Source organism: Phoenix dactylifera, chromosome 14 (assembly GCF_009389715.1).
Source record: "Phoenix dactylifera cultivar Barhee BC4 chromosome 14, palm_55x_up_171113_PBpolish2nd_filt_p, whole genome shotgun sequence".
In the NCBI taxonomy this organism is placed as follows: domain Eukaryota; kingdom Viridiplantae; phylum Streptophyta; class Magnoliopsida; order Arecales; family Arecaceae; genus Phoenix; species Phoenix dactylifera.
In genome coordinates, this window is record NC_052405.1 from 6,682,189 (window position 1) to 6,701,103 (window position 18,915).

General features: G+C 42.5%; 1 protein-coding gene and 1 long non-coding RNA gene across 6 annotated transcripts; one reads left to right on the plus strand and one right to left on the minus strand.

The window, feature by feature from the left end:
* The first annotated feature begins 2,263 nt into the window (after positions 1 to 2,263).
* Positions 2,264 to 6,658, plus strand: LOC103712369 (U-box domain-containing protein 44-like). The gene is made up of 3 exons (XM_017844102.3): positions 2,264 to 4,421; positions 4,494 to 4,791; positions 4,882 to 6,658. The coding sequence occupies exons 1-3, from the start codon at positions 3,222 to 3,224 to the stop codon at positions 6,477 to 6,479; spliced, it is 3,096 nt and encodes a 1,031-aa protein (XP_017699591.2). The 5' UTR covers positions 2,264 to 3,221; the 3' UTR covers positions 6,480 to 6,658.
* On the minus strand, positions 6,095 to 12,568 carry LOC103712370. 5 transcript variants are annotated; one of them, XR_005514767.1, is made up of 6 exons: positions 12,113 to 12,568; positions 11,893 to 11,980; positions 9,014 to 9,115; positions 7,605 to 7,674; positions 6,937 to 7,036; positions 6,095 to 6,475 (listed from the first exon to the last, which is right to left on the minus strand). It is a non-coding gene; the product is annotated as an uncharacterized LOC103712370 (long non-coding RNA). The 5 variants fall into 5 exon arrangements; XR_604928.4 differs by lacking the exon at positions 6,095 to 6,475 and adding an exon at positions 6,632 to 6,812; XR_001879759.3 differs by lacking the exon at positions 6,095 to 6,475 and having other exon boundaries at positions 6,632 to 7,036; positions 12,126 to 12,568.
* Positions 12,569 to 18,915: the final 6,347 nt, after the last annotated feature.

Here is an 18,915-nt window from a genome sequence, read left to right on the forward strand (position 1 = left end):
TTGGACCCGGGGGCAATCTTCGGTCGAGGAGAGGGAGCGGGAGGTGGATGCTCACGGCGGGACGGCGGTCCGTCGGCGGGCGGCGTCCTCCGTCCGGGGCGGTCGGAGAGAAGGAGCAGCAGGTCCTCGCAGCGGGGCGGCGATCCGTTGGCTGGTGGTGTCCTCCGTTCGGGTGCCTGCACACGAGCCGGTGGCCGGGTTTTCCGGCGCCGGCCCTCCGACGCTCAAGTCAGGGAGGGGGCAAATGGTGTGGAGAAGGAGACAAACAGTGAGTGTATGAATGTTTTTTCTCTCCCCCCTTCTCCGAGAGGCGAAGGCTCCCTTTTATATGCGGGGGTCGGTTTACCTGTGATGTAGCGAGGCGAAGCCGTAGTACGGCTCGGCATGTCGTTCTGGTCGGCGCTTGGTCAGGCGAATCATTGCACTGATGTCGGCGGTGAGGGCGTCGTACAACCCGAACTAGCGCGCAACCAGGCGAATTATTGTATCGGTGTCGGAGGTATGGCCGAGACCAGAGTCTTATCATAGTCGACTAGACTCTGCTGGGCTTACTTGCCGTGGAGAGCTGGGAGTCCGTAGATGACAGGAGCTATGTGCAACCAGGCGAATTATTGTATCGGTGTCGGAGGTATGGCCGAGACCAGAGTCTTATCATAGTCGACTAGACTCTGCTGGGCTTACTTGCCGTGGAGAGCTGGGAGTCCGTAGATGACAGGAGCTATGTGCATTTATTGTGGAGTAAGCCGGAGATCTGCATTTATTGTGGAGTAAGCCGGAGATCCGCATTTATTGTGGAGTAAGCCGGAGATCTGCATTTATTGTGGAGTAAGCCGGAGATCCGCATTTATTGTTGAGTAAGCCGGAGATCTGCATTTATTGTGGAGTAAGCCGGAGATCCGCATTTATTGTGGAGTAAGCCGGAGATCTGCATTTATTGTGGAGTAAGCCGGAGATCTGCATTTATTGTGGAGTAAGCCGGAGATCCGCATTTATTGTTGAGTAAGCCGGAGATCTGCATTTATTGTGGAGTAAGCCGGAGATCCGCATTTATTGTTGAGTAAGCCGGAGGGTTACAGTGGCCATGCGCAATAAATGCCCGAAGGGTGTCAGGGCGTGGTCCTCGGCCGGACCTCAGAGGTGCACGGCCGTGGTAGGCGGTCGACAAGAGTAGACCTCGAACGTCGGGGTCTTTCTTAGCTTAGAGGTCCCGAGGTCGGTTGTCTTGGTCGTCTTGAGGTCGGATGTTCCGAGGTCGGATGCCGACTTCGGCTGTCCGGGGTCGGAGGTTGTACAGCTTCTTAGGAGCATTTATGTCACAGAGAGAAAAATCTTATTCCCCCCCGCCCCCCAACAGAGCTAAACATTTTGGTGCCATGGTTGAGCCGTGAATTTGATCCCAAAAGATGTCGGGCTTGGAGGAGACAAGGAGTCAGACGGTTTAAGCACTGACCAAGAAGTCATCAGCGTGCAAGACTTCCGGGGCATCATTCATTACACTCGACACCCTGGAAACTTCTGGGCTCCTTGCGACGAAAAGAGTAGCGGAGGGATTCTTTGCTTGTCCCAGGGGGAGTCCTCCTCAAATCTATCCTTACTAGAAAGCTAAACGAGAGAAGCTGCAAGCATTGAATCAAAGTAATATATACGATTCGAGTCTCGATTCCGAGAAAGCTACCGGACCTTTTCTTATAAGGGCAGCTTCCACCTAGTTTCGTCGCTATGGGCTTGTTTGGTTCGCAGGAAAAGGAGGGGGAAAAGTGTGGTCAACGGGAAAGTAATGAAATGCCTCTTGTTTGGTTGGAGTTTTCAAAGGAGAGAGATGGAAAAGTTGTATTCCCATGGGAATATGATTCCCACATTTCATGGGAAAGTCTTTCCCATGAGAAACATAGAAAAGTTACTTTCCCATGAGGTGGGAATCACTCCTTTTTTATTTTTTCCCAAAAAGACCCTTCAACATTAAAGAAGCATTAAAGAGGCATTAAAGAACTAATTTTTATTAAGGGCATAATAGGAATTATACATAACTTTCCTAGGAAAGTGGATGGTCAACCAAACATAAGCACTTTGAAAATTTGTCACTTTTCCATGGTTAACCAAACATGCCAAAAGTACTTTCCTAGGTATTCTCTTCCTAAGAATCTGATTCCCAGGAATCATATTCCTAGGAGGGAAAATACTTTCCGCGAACCAAACGAGCCCTATAAGTAAACGGCATGGAAACTAAAGAGAATTGGAAGAGGTATCAAACGGAAGCGTTGGACTCGGGGAATCAATCCCACAGCGGACTACGAAGGTCAGCCCATATGAAAGCAATATCCTGACTGCATTCACATATAACTACCACCCTAGCTTTAGCTTGTTGAGTCAATCATAAATAAGTGGCAATTCGGTCGCAAAAGGAAAAGTGGAATTCTCTGTACATATATTTTAGCTGAGACAATGTTCGATGAACATTGGTGCAAGACTTGTACGTCAAAGTCTACGCACACCATGTCCTAATATCTGCATGCATGAGAAGTCAAGCATGCATGTAGACGCATGCTCGTATTTTAAACTTGCCTTCCCTTGTGATAAACGTCCAACTCGCCTGGCTGCAGATCATCAGAAGGTCCAAAGCCTCTCGGTCGATGATTGGCGATGAAGTTCAACCCCGCGTGGCCATCGGTCCAAACAGAGGCCGACGTGCATGAGCCGCCGACCGGCAAACGTTCCACACGGTCGGGCCCCACCGTAATAGATCACTGCATTATCCTTGGCTTCCTTCGGCTCAAGGAACTCTTGACTGGAAGTACCCAGCGATTTCTCCAGCGAGGAGGAAAACTAGCAATACTGTCCCCATCACCATCTCAACGCTTGACCACGTACCAACCACACGTTAAACGCGGTTCTTACTGAGTCTCCTCCTTCAATATACTCTTTTCTTCCAATACCTTCTGAACCTTGGTGAATGAGATGCTCCTCGAAGGGCTGCTCCACCAATCCGATCCTCAAATTCTGCCTTGGTGGAAAGGATGGGAGCTTAGTTATCTGCAGGTCTTCCTCTATCTCTCTCTCCAAAATCGAAACCCAGGTGATGCATAGTCCACGAGCTCTGGTTGTGAAGTCCTGTATGTCTTTCTTGTTCATGTTTGATATGTCGTTCTGTTGATCTCAGAGCAGCCAAGCACCGCCGAGGGAGGGGAAAATAATCATCAGAAGCTCGAGTCTCGTTCTTAGAGATGGATGCGTTAGGATCCAATGCAAGGGATGAGTTCCTGAAGAGAATGGTAGATGATCTATCAGTGCTCATTACTGAGGCTGAAGATGTTGCACTGGAAAAGGGGAGCATTCGGAGATTCTCGGAATATGTAGCCCAGCTGAGGACTCTCCTCCAGGAGCTCCGTGCCAAGAGGGTCCCCGACAAGCTCGAGTGGGAGGCCACGAGTTCTGTGCTGCAGAAATTGCAAGCTGAAGTCAGGAAAGCCGGGGATGTCATCAAGGCCTACAATTCAAGGAGCCGGCTTCAGCTCCTGCTCAAGTGCAAGACCATGCTGTCCCAGCTGCAGCAATCAGCCGACGAGATCGCCAGCACCATTCAGAAACTCTCCTTGGCCAACCTTGATTCGATGCTACAATTGAAATTCAAGGCTGATGAGATCATCCGCGGTATGCAGTCCATCGAATTCAAAACGGCAGCAGCAACTGAGTCCATAGTCTCTGAGATCGAGGAATCCATTGCACAGAATAGCAGGAGCCGAGACCATACAATGAGGCTTTTACATCAGATTGCAGATGCTGTTGGTGCTGCACCAGATGTCTCCCTTGTAAGAAGCGAAATTGCCCTGCTGAAGCAGGAGAAGGAAGAGATGGAAGCTCGAAAGCAGCACGCCGAAGCACTCCAGCTATCACAGCTGATACATCTGTTGTACAGCTCGGAGATGGTCATGAGCCCACCACCGGAAAGCCTCACCATAATGAGCCAACAGGACCACCTGATCAATTCCTTCACATGCCCCCTCAGCGGCGATCTGATGGAAGATCCAGTTGCCATTGTTTGTGGGCATAGCTTTGAGAGGAAGCCCATTCTCGAATACTTCCAAATCGGAATGAGGGAGTGCCCGACCTGCAATAACGAGCTCTCTTCTCTGGATGTAATCCAGAACATCTCGCTACGCAGTTCCATTCAAGAATGGAAGCAGAGAAATGCCAAGCTCAGGCTACACAGTGCAGTATCCCGCTTAGCCTCAGATGATCCCGATGTGGTGAATAGAGCACTTGAGATTCTACTGGCTTTAATGGAGAACACCAGTTACATAGCTGAAGTCTCACAACAAGGTATTGCTGCAAAGCTGGTGGATTTGCTGAAAACCAATGCAGTTGACACCAAGAAAGCTCTCAAGTGCATCTGCCACCTTGCCCATTATTCTGAAGAAAATAAGGTAACTGCTCCGCTTCTACTAAGACTGTTTCTTTGTCCCAAAATTTGTGGCTTACTAATTTCAGATTAACAGGAAGCAATTGCTGCAAAAGGAGTCATCCGTTGCATCGTGAAGCAGTTCTGCAGAGGCGAGACTGAACCAGAAGGCCTCGTTATCTTGTTGGAGCTCTCAGAGAACGAAGTGTTCGCAGAGAGGATCGGAAATACCAAGGACTCCATCCCCTCCTTGGTCTCTCTGCTCCAAAATTCCAATCCAGACATATCTCAGAAAGCCCTGAATGTTCTAGGCAAACTATCCTGCAACAACAAATTTGTCATCAAGATGGCGGAAGCTGGGTACTTTGAACCCTTCCTCGCTTGCTTCCAACAAGGTGAAGCTAATAGCCTTTAATTGAGAAGCATCATGGATGCTTTCTTTACAGTATTACTAACACCTTTTCTGCGGGTTGGATTCAAGTCAGGCAATTCAGAGATCAGAGCTAACATGGCCAAAGAACTGACAGGGATGCACCTATGGGAAAGCACTGCAAGACACTTTGAAAATGAGCAGTTCATCAGTGCACTCACAAAGACATTGTACTCAAGCCCTCAGGACTACAAGTTGAAATGTCTCAGTTGCATCAAAAAGCTCTTGGCCTTCCCCAGATTTGTGAGAAAGTTTCTTTCGGACAAGAACACAATCCCAGCATTGCTTGGCCTAATACACTCGACCATTTCCAACCAGCAGTTGAAGCAGGAAGCCATGGAGATCCTCCTCTCGCTTGTGGGAGCCAGCGAGCCAAATGACTATGAAACCAATCCAAGCTTGGAGGAGCTGCACTCCCAGCACAATATCAATGTCTTCCTCCAACTTGCTTCCACCACCATTACTCAGATCAAGGCTTCCTGCCTTCACCTGCTTCTGCTGATGGCTCAGAAATCAGAAAATGCTCGGCTTCTGATTCGATCCGACCAAAGTGTGATAGCCCACCTCTTCTCTATCCTTGAAGGAGATTCCAGAAGCGATGTGAGGCTGCAAGTGCTGAAGCTGACATGCTGCATTGCTGAAGGCCATCCAGGTGGAGTTCAACTCCCCCCATCTCCTCTAAAAGAGACTGTGATCACCACCCTTCTGAACATCTTCACCAGTTCTACTGACACCGAGGAGAGATCTGCAGCTGCTGGAATCATTGGCCGCCTTCCATCTGATGACACCACCATCAATGAGATGCTCTGCAAGTCAGAAACCCTGAAGGCCATCCATGAGGTGGTCTGTGCCACGGACAGCATGTACGAAGGGATGAGAAGGGAACCACCATTGCCATTGGCTACCAGATCCAATTGCCTATTGGAGAACACCCTTTCAGTCCTGCTACGCTACACTGAGCCAAGCAAGCCAGAGCTCCAGACGCAAGAATCCAAGCTCAAGCTCAGTCCATCTCTCATCCATGTCCTCTCCACAGGCAGCTCTCTCGCCAAGCAGCGGGCGGCCATAGCTCTACACCATCTGTCTCAATCAAGCCATCCAGACACTGAAACCGCTACCGTTAAGGCAGACCAGGCACAAGGCTTCTTCCAATTATTACAGTTCAGAAGGCTCCTCCAGCTCAAGTCATGGTGTGGCTCCTCCACTCCAGGAGTGCATCGGAGCCTCTGTCCTGTCCACAGATCTGCTTGCTCATCTCGACATGCATTGTGCCTTGTCAATGCTGGTGCCGTGGGGCCACTGGTGCAGACAGTGGCGAGCGAGCTGGCATCCAGTGCCTCAGACGCTGCACTAGTGGCACTTGATAGCTTGCTCGAGGATGATGGCGATGTCTCGTCTGCAGCAGCGGTCATAGTGGAGAACCAGGGCATGGAAGCAATTCTAGAGGTGCTGGACAAAGGTTCCCTCTCCACCAAGGAGGTGGCTCTAGACCTCTTCTACAAGATCTTGAAGCATTCAGCAATCACAAGAGAGCAATCTCTGCGGTCAAGAGGGATCCTCATCAGCCTCCTCAGAGTAGATCAGCTGAGGAAAAAAGCAGCTTTGGTGCTCAGCCAGACGGATGTCATTCCGCAGCAGTCTTCATATTTCTGAAGCTCTCTCAACCAATCATTTGACATTAGATTTTTCACATTTAGAGAAGACAAACACTCTATTTACCAAAAGAATAATTCATTTTTGTACACATGCTGTTGAAAGTAATACGAGAATAATTAGAATAGCTTTAAGCTGATAGCACAAATTCATAAGTTAAATATTTTTTAATTATTAGTCAATTCAATGTTGCTAGACAAAATTCTAATTTTAAGAAGATGGAGGGATATATATGGGGACATCAGCCTAGAAGAAACTCGAATACATCTCTCAATGATATCATGCTTTCCATAAATCTTGTTCTGGGGTCAACGACAACAACCCGCCATACCCCTAATTAGGGAGAAAGACATGTTACCTCGATAGAGTTTTTCATGATCTCGTAAATGGTTTGTGTGCATGCATGTGTGCACACATGTGCATTTCCATGTGTCAACATAGATTCTCTGGCACGTACCTGGATCAGAAAGTGGCTCCAAAATCTCATGGAAAGAAGTTGAATGCAAACAAGTGTGGCATCATCTGCAGCCATTTGCCTGTAATACCTGTTCCAGCGCCTGAAACCAGATACAGTGGAGTGATAACATCAGCTCAGGGAAAATAGCAAAAGACTTTATTACTAAAAATTGGCTTTAAGTATAAGAAAAAATCCCAATTCCTGACTTTTTTTCGCAATGCCATGCAGAACATTTGGTACATCAGTGGTGGTGTGCACCAATATTACAGCATTCATCGTGATTTTAAGACTGTTTCACTATGCATTACAAAAATTCAATGTAATTGCAAGATGTACTTGAAGTGTTACTCCTGATAATGAAAATAAGTTGTTGTGAAGTCAATGTTATTAGCAATTGACGATATGAATGATGACAGATAAAAAGATCTAACTCATTTCCATGAATGGACAGGTCGTAGTTACATAGCTAATTTATTATGAAAGCTAAACACTTCCTTGAAATCTGAATATAGTACCATCTTAGCACTAGAGAGAAGCTACTCTAGGAATTATTTAAAAGGTGCGCTATCAACCTGAGTATGATTAGTGACTAGGTACCAAAATGATATAAGAGGTAGATACAGATAAACCATAATTAATGTATAGACAAGCCAACAGTATAGACTTACTTGCACCATGGTCATCTGATCAAGCTGGATGCAAGCATACATATCATCTTTTGCTAAAGCCATAATGTCACTGCATGACAGAAAACCACATTTACTCCTACATAAATCATATAGAATTGGAAAAATCAGAATGCATAATAATCACTGAATAATTTGCCATCTTAAGCCTCTGCCAGACATCTATGAAGATAGGCTTGCTCAAAACTGCTTCTAAACTGTTGATGAACTCAAGGATAGAAGATTGATAAACACATTTCAAGATCAACCAAATAAAATTGAGCCTTCCTAAGAGTCAGATAAGCCCAAAAGTATATAATTTTTAGGTCTACAGACCTATTAAATTCAAAATAGTGCATAGATTCCTATGTAGTTAGTCATGTATCCACAGGGGAAAGAAAGAAAAGGTCCAATTTGATATGATTCCAAAAAGAAACAACACATGAGAAAGATTTTGGAGCAGCACAGCATCAAATCAGAAGATAAGGCTAGGTAACAAGTAAATGACTTTCTAGTGTTTATGTTGCATTGACTGCACATTTTCCATTTTCTGAATTCCAAGCAGTTATACTTTTCTCCTTTCACAGTATTTTCTAACGTCATTGTAAGTTCGTAACACTTATATACCAGTTTGTTAGCTATCTTTACTTGTATCTGCATGACACATAAACACTGAAATGTGTGTAAATGCAAATAGCCACCTACAAATTTGCGCAGCGAACAACATGGGTGTAAGGGATTTGGAGAGCTAAAGTTCACCAGAAAGACAAAAGTAGGTGCCAGCATCTGGTGTTTTTAGCAAGGTAACTTATCTAGATGTAGTTTATTGAATGAACCACCTCTATGTTACCATTGCTCAAAGATCATTCTGATTGATAGCTTCTACCTAATTTGTATAATATTGTTCTACTGGAAGTTTAAGAGCTATATCCCATACAGAAGGTTCCTGCAAGACTATACATCGATTAAAAGCCTGCATACCCAATCATAGGACAATTACTTCATACATGATACAGAAAAATTGTTTCATAGGCATTTTAACATCCATGATGGAGATCTGCAAACTTACAATATTATATAATGAACTATATGGAAGCATAAGCAAATTATTAGAAAGGTTATACATCATGCATTGTTTGACATGGGAATGATGTCATATATAGTTTGCCTTGATAATAGCCAGTATACCCAATCATGGGAAACCTCTATTATTCCGTCTGAGGGCAGAAGTATGGGGTCTGGGGGCATGTGGCTTGGCAGTGAGGCGTGGATGACACAAAAGAAATTACATAATATTTGCAGGTACTAACAAAGTAAAGTACAAGGATAATTCAATGCGTTGGAGTTATCTGACAATTACCAAAAAATAAGTTAAAAGATGTGGATAAGATAGGTAACAAATGGAAACATACTGTGTGAAAAGAAATGTCATTCACCATTTCCCTGTCTTCTTCAAATGTCACATTGTTCATGGCCCCATACTCATCAATAAGACATGGTTGCCATTCATCAAACTGCCATAAAACATCAACAAGAAAATGGTACTGACATCCACCATAAGACCATATTTTCTATTGACAATCACGGAAACACGTGCAAATAGATAATTATGCATGACTGGACTACAAAAAAAAGCCAAACAACAATAATTTACATAAACCACCAACAATTGTTAGCTCACCTGGTTGGCACCCAACTCCCCATAGGAGAGGCTCTAGGTTCAATCCAAGGTGGTGACAAATAACCACAATATGCTAAAAAAAAGAAATAAAAATAAAATAACTTTCCAACACAAATGACAATTAGGAAGAGATTCACTAAATCAGTTAGGAAGAGATTCACTAAATCAGTTAGAAAGGGATCAAACAAACTGATTCCACTCATTAACAAAGTCACATAACATATCAAAATATCCCAAGTTTTCCTCTAATTCTGCAGCTGCTACCTACTCACTGTAGGACAGCAAAATATGTTTCACCGATAGTTTATGCATCAACTAGTTAAACTGAGTAAAACTTTGATTGAAGGAGAATTTTGAGCTAGACCTACTGAAGTTAAAATGCAAGGTTTTCAATGGGACCAGTTTTGCTTTTCAGTGGCAGTACCCCATCAACGCCAACTATGAATACAATTTTCTAAATGTCCACACAGACAATGTCAAGAGAAGAAAAACAAGAAACATCTACTCAGTGATAAGCCCATACTTTCTATTAAGGAATACATATGTTATTTATAAGGAATCAGATGGTTTTCCAAAAGATATTATGCTCTGAACTTTGTCTCTAGTGAGAGGAACCATGGCATAACATAATCTGACACAAAGTTATATACTTCTATCCTGCTTACAGATTCGCAGATTGACTCAGTCTAAGTATGTTAAGGTCTAAAGTAATGGAAGTAGGCCTTTTAGGTGACCGGAACGTATCTTCTCTTTTGACCGTTTAACTCAACAGAATGTGCAGATCGTTATCTATGTCAAGGTCAGCGCTTCATGTTTCAAAGAGAGCTTAAAGGAGCATTAGAGTCCTTAGAACATTATGAAATTAAAAGACAAGAGTGAACTTAATTATCCTTCCACACTATATTCATCTTTCCTAGGCCTATGTTCTAACCAACGCACTTGAAAACTTTGATGGTTCTACAAGGTTTTGTCATTTAACCAGCTTGTGGCTAGCGGCAAAGGCCTTACCATGCTCATGCCTGCCCTCACATACATGAACCTCTGCATGACTTGGTTGACATGTTATAGAACAGTTTTGGCTTCTACTAATTTTAAATGAATGGTTCATTTCTTTAAATTTTTCTAACAAAAATATTGTATGCTTTAGTTGTTTGATCTTTTAGCAATCAGATATACACACTAGAGAAGAAATGGAAAAGGCTAGTGGTGTTCCTGAGATGCACAGGATGGTGCATTAATGCTTTAAAGGAGGATAGGAACTGTTTGAGTTTCAGTTTTGATTATTCATATTGAAACTGAGAATCATGTAAGCATGAAATTGACTGTTAATTGCCAACATCTGTTAGCTCTGCTGGTTGGCATCCCTCTCCTTAGGGATTGCACTTGGGAGAGGCCCATGGTTCAAACCTTGGTGGGGGTACAGATACCACTGTATTACTCAAAAAGAAATTAGTTGTCAATTCAAAAACTCTGCATCATAGTCGTATCAACAGTATCGGGTGCCTTCAAGCAATCCTACAGAGCTAGACATTGACACCTCTCCAGATCAAAACTTCACACTTATCATGTCCCGCTGTCAAGAAATGCCATGCCTGTGCCATAAGTTATATTTTTCACATTTTTAATTCAAAAATTACAAATTGTTCAAGTCCTAGAGCAATCTTTCAGAGTTCTCTCTTTTTCCAGAGATCATCGGTATGTTGGCTAGTTAGTTATTATGTTTTAGTCTTTTCCCCTCTTTCCAGTACCGACATTCATAATTTTCTCCTCACCATCCTTCGCTGATGTCCATAAGGAATGAAAATCTCTCTTCAAGCAGAAGTTATTCTTCCCTTTCCATACCATCATACCCAACTATCAAGCAATTCCATGTCCTTAATTTTCAAAACAAGATATCGGCCCTGAGCTTGAACTATTAATTCTACCTTTTTTTATCATCAACAGCATGCAGAACTTCACGGGGATCGTTTCCTCTATCATTCACCAGTATCGGAAAAATCTCAGAGCTCAACTACATCTGATCATGTCCAGCTATCATCTGATGCCATGCATGATCGTATTGATTCAGATAAGTAATTGTCAAGGTGACAAAATTTTCATCCCCTCATCTTCCAATATTGATTCTCCTTTTCTTTCTTTAGCATATCATAAACAAAAAGAGTACAGAAGTCAGGTTCTCTCCCTGCTATCATTCACCCATGTCTTTACAATCTCCCTTAAAGCATATGTCGTCCTCTCCATATGATCATGCCCAAATATCAAAGATGATACGCATGATCATATGAATTCTGATTATTGTCATCTCCATACCCCTGATTTTCAAATGACAAATTTTCCAGGCCCTTGGCTTGCAAGAGCAATCTTTCCTTTCTTCTCTCAGCAGATCGTCCACACCAACCACACTCTAGCTACGGGATTCTGCCATGCAAGTCTCTTCCCCCTCAGAACTCACATGAATATGGGAATCAGCCGTGAATTCTCTTAGTTATCATTAACCAGATTCCATAAAAACTGAATCTTTCCAAACACTCCATACCACTCAAGGAAATACTGAAGTGACAAAGACAATCTAAAAATTGCTGGAAAAACTTGAATATTTTATATCTGTACCCGGTAAACACCCGGCGGAAGATCAAAAAACGCCAGAAACTCTGTAGGCGATCCATCCATGAGCATCATTGGCCGAGGATCAGTCCATCTAACAAAATCATCATCAAAGTTTCATTTTTTTAGATACTACGATCCCATCCAAGAAAAATAATGAATAAAAAACCAGAAAAGAAAAACAAGTGGAGGGGAAAAGAAAAGGGAGAAGAAATAAAAGGGGAACCATGTGAAAGAACCGCAAATGAAGACATGGTGCCCTCCATAGGGCCAAGAAAACCTCGTCATACCATCCCCACCGCCTCGCCGGCCGCCAGATTCGTCCTCCAAGCTTCAACTGATCACCGCCCCGACCATCCGAACCTTCCCTCTCCAACCAAAGGGAAAGAAGGAAGAGAGAAAAGAGAAAAACCCTGAACTAGCTGAATATTTATTCAAACTACGTCCCTAGAACCCTAATTTCAAGTGGACAGCCATCGAGACGGGCAAAACAAGAACATATTCTCGAAGAAAATAAATCTCTTCTCTAGGAGAAATTTGTCCGCTTTAAGAAGTACGGAAGTCTCGCCCGTGGGGCGGGGGGAGAGCGAGATGGGGGTCGAGGGAACGATCTTGGGGTGAATCGTGCGGTAAAAGAAAAGATTTCAGAGGAGTTTTTGTACATATTTATGTGTCAGTGTTTCATTAATTAGTAGATCGGACGGTTTGGGACGAGTCATAGTAGTGGTGACGGTGGTTTTGGAAGGAGAGTATTTCTTTACAGGAGATCAGGAGATTTTGGGGTGGGAGAGCAGGAGGGCACGTTGAGGTATTTGGGAATCCCGATCTCCGGTCAGCGCCTGCGCAGCAGTGATTGCACCTCTCTTGAGATCAGAGTCCGGCACCGGCTGGAGCGGTGGCAGATACATTCTCTTTCCATGATGGGCAGGATTATACTGGTACGGTCAGTTCTTTCCTCTATCCCAATTTACCTATTATCTAACTCTCTTATACCGGTAGCGACAGTTAGGAATATTGAGAAGATCTTCAGGGATTTTATTTGAGGGAGGTCTGGAAGCAGAGGGGGCGTCCATCTTATGGCTTGGGAGGTTGTATGTCAGCCGACGAGATATGGTGGTTTGGGTGTGCAGTCTTTGGTGGCGAGGCGGGAGGTTCTAGCTGCACGACACGCTGCTAGAGTGGTGTTGGAGCCTGATGGCATGTGGTCTTCACTTATGAGGGCCAAGTATGGCGATCCAGTGCCGGGTGCCCGGCCCGGGCGGCGCCACTCACCGATCTGGAGGGAGATTTGTGCTAGAGCAGGTTTGGTGCTTCCGGCGATTAGATGGGCCATTGGTGATGGTCGATCTGTTGATGTGTTGGAGGACCGGTGGGTGACGGAGCAGCCTATGAGTAGACTTCCGATTACAGCGGATACATCGAGGGTAGCCGGTCTCAGGGTCAGTGACTTGATGGAGCCGGAGGGGGACCGCTGGAGGGTGGAGCTGATTAGGGAGGTTTTCGGGGAGCAGTTGGCGGAGAGGATCCTGATCCTACCTATTTTTGCCCAGGGAGGGGCGGATAGATTAGTCTGGATGCCGACAGGGCGATCGCGGGTGCGAGCTAGGGATATTCACACATTATTGAGCCGGGAGCCAGCACGACAGATAGAGGGAGGATGGATCTGGAGGATGCGGATTCACCCGCGCGTGGCGCTCTTCATCTGGAAGGTAGCGTGGGGCTGCCTACCGACCAGGAGCGTACTGGCACGGCGAGGGGTGAGGATCACTCAGTATTGTGACGAGTGTACGGAGACAGAGGAGACGATGGATCATGCTCTTTTGCAGTGCCCCAGAGCTAGGGGCATTTGGAGCCGATCGCCCACAGTGCTACCCCATTCAGTCGAGTCGACACAGGATTTGATCCATTGGCTGAGAGTGGCTATGCGGCGGCCGAGCACGGCTGAGGCCGGGATCCGGGGGGCATATTTGGCTCACTCCATCTGGCTGGATAGGAATGCCGGCATTTTTGAGGGTAGACGGTCACCCCCGCGGCTGGTGATGGACAGGGCCCTGCGTCTTGCTAGGGAGGTCTCTACCACTGCTATCACTTTCACTTCTGAGATGGCCAGGGACACCTGGGGTACTTCTTCTGCTATCACAGCGCCCAGATTCGCCCTAGTTTCTTGGGTACCCCCACCCCTTGGTTATCTCAAAGTGAATTTTGATGGTAGTAGGTCGGCAGACGGGGTGTCAGGAGGAGTTGGCTTTGTTATCAGGGACCACCTCGGCAGTTTGATAGCAGCCGGTGGCCGCCGTGCGCCGGGATTTACCGTAGTTGGTGCGGAGTTGCGGGCAGCCTGGGAGGGGATATCCTATGCGAGGCGGGTACTGCGTGCTGAGCACATCTGCCTTGAGGGAGACTCCTCTGTGGTGATAGAGTGGATTCGGGGAGTGGACAGACACGGAGATGATCATCCTCTCATCCGTGAGATTCGGAGATTGGCTCAGGAGTCGAGCGTCTTCCAGGCTTCACATGTTTTTCGGGAGGCGAACAGTGCAGCAGACTGGGTCGCCTCTTATGCCGCTCGGCACTCCGGAGAGGTCATTTGGACTTCGTTAGGGGATACTTCCTCTACGTTGTTCTCTTTACTTTCTTTTGATTTGGCTGGATGTACTCAACTTAGAGTTATATGAATTGCCGTTTTCACCAAAAACAAAAAAAAAAAAAAAGGAGAGTATTTCTTTTGGGCCCATTTTTGGGGGTGAAAAATAACACTCCTTCCAAATCCACAGTAAGGCTACCGAGGAGGTAGCCTCGTAGAAACGTAGCCTTACATCCAATCTCAAAACAGACGTCGATTAAATTATAAAGACCGAATGCTTCCTGTTTGGACACGGAATCTGAAAGAACATATCGCTCTGTTGATAGCCTTGATGGTGCCAGATGTAACGTACTTACACATGATATTCGTGCCGGAGCCCAGAGGGATAATCGAGCCAGGCCCATAGATGGGGAGAATATGAGTAAAATCGGCCAGGATGCCCAACACACGGTCATTTATGCCCGCATGGAACATTCTCCTAGCGGGGTGCGGGCCCAATTGGGGCTGCTACGCAGAGATGGGCTTGTCCCTTCCTCCCCCTTTCTCTTTTTTTAAAGCAAAAAAAAATTAGAAATCTATATTTTTTAAATAATTATTTTTAAAAATAATATTTATATTAAAAATATTTATTTATTTTTCTATATACTAAAAAGTAGCTCCAGAATATTTTACTCATATTTTTTTAAGGAGTAAGCTCCTAAGATCTATTCATAACTTCATTATATTTGTGAGACTCTCATCATATCATATCATGTCAGCCCTTTAGATGAAGCCCACTCAAAAAAAAATAAATAAACTATAAAAGAAAATCAATTTTCTTTTTTTTGTGGTTGTCACCAAAATCGAACCATTTTCTTTTCCATAATATTTACACATCAAAGAACGGCGCAACCAAAACAAATTGTAATGGTGATGCCTAAAAGCTTGTATAATATTAACATGAATAAGAAATGCTACGATAGTTATTGGTCATACAAATGACCATATATAGCCCACTTAAAAACTCATTTACTTAGCCTAGCTACAATAGTCTCTATGTTAACATAACTAATCCACTATTCTTCTTAGACAACTAAAGGAGAGTTCATTAGGTCAGATCTCAATGCAATTGGGCATGTGATAGGAGGGCTTCGGGCCAAGCGGGTTTGTTATACCTTAAGAAGATCTCATTATAGAGCTGTATGAGGAAGAGAAATTCATTCTTAGAACAGTATATTAAGCACACCCTTTCTTTTTATCATTTTTAATTTATCTTCTTTCTAATTATTTGAAATAATTACTGTATGTAATTATTGATAATTTCTAGGAACCATGCGTCCACGCCTTCATGGTGAAATGGCTCTCGAATATGTCATCTATAATCAATGGGTGCCTGTAATATTCTATCATGTCCAAATTCTTGACATAGATTATGCATGTATTACTTGTGAAATATACATGCATCACATTTTCGTGATATTCTCAATTATTAGGATATTACTGTTATAACTGTATTAACTTCTACGTCATATTTATGTCATGCCCCGAACTCGAAGCACAATAAATACTGCATATATGCAGAGCAGACTATACAAGCATGTAAGGCTACTGATCAAATCATATAATCTTAAAACAGAAATGATAATTCTTCAATAAATTTAAATCAAGATGTAAACAAATAATTCTCATAATCAATTGTTCCATAAGTCAGATTATGCTAACTAATTATATGATTCAATTCTAATAAATGGTTCAAACTAAACTACTCTAATTAGTTTAAATCGGAAGTCCAATAATTGTGAATATCTTCAAAAAATTTAACGCACTCCTCCAAGTTCTAAGCAATCATTGGTTAGGAGCTAAAAAATAGAAAAAAAAAAAAGAATAATGAACTACACCAACCCAGTAAGCAACATAACACCGTAAAGTAGGATCTAAACATGCCAAATAAATAAAAAATTAAATTGCATGGTGCTGGCCAAAAATCAATCAAATCTCAAATAATACATATATCTCTTTTGAAATTTATTATTATTGTTATAACGGATACTAGACCCACTATCAAGTTCTAGCCATATAACCTAGTGGTAAGGGTCAGATAACAGATACAAGGTGCACAAAGTGCCAGAGTATAGATACCACCATTCTAATCACCAGTGGCTTAGTGTTAAAATCAGTTTTTTAGATAACAAGTTGATAGAGCCAATGAATAATCCTCATTAGTAGGGCTAGATTATAATCGGGCTGAGAATACATATATATAAAATAAATTTTGTCATTTACCTAGTCATGTTTTCTAAATAACGTAACATATTTTAAAATAATTTTTATCGCAATAATAATATGCCCGACCCATTTAATCAACTATAAAACAAATATTACAATCAAATATAATAAATTAATTATCATTTTACCAAAGATCCGAAAACATACTTTGAAACATTAGATTACTTACCTCTTCTCGCTTCAAAACTTTCTTTTTGATGCATATGTCGAAATCAATGGTGTCCTCCAATACTTCTCCTAAGCATAAACTTCATAATCACCATCATAGAACGTCCAGCGTACGCCAACGAACATCAAGTTGCCAGTTGTAATCAATATGAGCATTGACCATTACCTCCACTCGAGCAGCTTCAAGTATCTTCATATAATTTGCTCGTGCATATGAAATCAAATCCTCATGTGTAGTCTTCTAATAGCTCAAACTTTCAAGTAGCTTCAAAATTAGTTAGTATACTAAAAATCTTATCAAGTACCAAGGCATAACATGAATCATCTCCACCAAGCATATCTTTTTCCTGCTCGATCTCTAGAACTACTTCAAAATTAGTCAGCTTTTCAACCTCATACCTGATTAAATCTCAAAAAAAAAAATCCATATCTAGGATAACTTCGACACAACATTCTTCTACCATATTTGATTCCATAGTACTGATCTTTACAAATGAATCAACTGAAGCATCCTTTTGACTCTTCCTGAGCAACTTCAATCATGATCTCTTCCGAATTTGATACAACATCCGTATGATCAAGCTCCTCCTATTCTAGATTTTCTTTTAAACCTGATTAACCCTTAGGCTGATCAATTTTGTTATGCTCTGAGTATTCAAAACTTCAACCAGTATCTAATTGATCAACCTTCTCTTGATTCAAATCTTGAAGTCTTTTATAACTCATATGAGCCAATATAGCATGATGGCTATCAAGACAACTAAAATTAACAATATTAGTAGTGAGAGCCTAACTACCAGTTTTCTTCTTTTTCTCTTGCTCTGAAGTTGAGGATACAACATTAGATTGCTTGAGCTTCATTTTACAATCTTGAATTTTGTGGCCAAATTTTTCACACCTATGACAATTTCTCTTAAATTTGTAATTTTTCTTCTGATTAGAATTTTTATCTTTCTCAATTTTCAAACTGTCCTTTTTTTTCTAAATTTTTAAATTTGATATTCTACTTCTTATTTTTATTTTTACTCCTAGAAAATAAGACCTTTTCTTTTCGAGGGGATATAGTCAAATCATGCATCTGAATATTAAGTGCTTCTTGGCTAACAGGTTTATTTTCTAACTCTATTAATGTAGGTTGTTGAGCCCATCCAAAAATAGAAAGCATATAAGTATTATACTCCTATTTCAAACCATGAACTAGCAGTCTATGCCATTTATTTTCATCACAACGAGAGTTTGAATCAAGCATACCAAGCTCTTCAAATAATTTCTTTTCTTTAAGAAAATATTGAGAGATTGTAAGATTACTTTGTTTGAGAACACCGATTTCATTCTCTACAAATTGAAGCCGAGTCTCATTAGACTTCGTGTAGAGAGCAGCAAGAATATTCCATACTATTTTTGGCTCCTTTGATCTCCTACTTTTTCTTCACTTTTGCATTGTTAGAAGTTTCTGGTGGCTTCACCATATCTGTCCCATTCATATCTTCCATAAATCTTGCCGGATCAAATAAAATTTGATGCAGGCCTTCCAACATGCATAACTTGTGTTGTTAAATTTTTTGATCCTAATGCTAGAAATGATAGTAGTTTCAACCAGTATGCATAATTGTTTGATTCACCTCTTGAAAAATCAAATAAGAGTTCATACACTTGCACGACCATATAGCAAATTACTGGAAACTCTTCAACCATGCCAAGCGACGAATATACGAATAACCAATCTTCAAGCCTATAGCTCTGGTACCATGTAAAACGGCACGCTACGCGAAGTAGATCTACCGTGCTAGCCCAAGATCCAGAACAAACACTAAACAAAAAATAGAAAAGAGATGTTGAAAAAAAAATATTAGGAGAGAGAAAAAATTATTCAATTAAAAAATTGAGCAACACAAAAAATGTTCTCTCACTCCTCACCAAAAAGTACAACTCTCACTCTCTCTTTCTCTCTCTTCTCTCACACCATACTATCCCTTTAAATAGAGTTGGATGTTTCGTTCCTACTCAAATTT

What these genes read in the sequence shown, in the direction of transcription:
- LOC103712369 (XM_017844102.3), top strand. Translation starts at nt 3,222, where the DNA reads ATGGATGCGTTAGGATCCAATGCAAGGGATGAGTTCCTGAAGAGAATG. An exon ending in ATTATTCTGAAGAAAATAAG is followed by an intron (nt 4,422 to 4,493) that starts GTAACTGCTCCG and finishes TCAGATTAACAG; the next exon opens with GAAGCAATTGCTGCAAAAGG. An exon ending in CCTCGCTTGCTTCCAACAAG is followed by an intron (nt 4,792 to 4,881) that starts GTGAAGCTAATA and finishes GATTCAAGTCAG; the next exon opens with GCAATTCAGAGATCAGAGCT.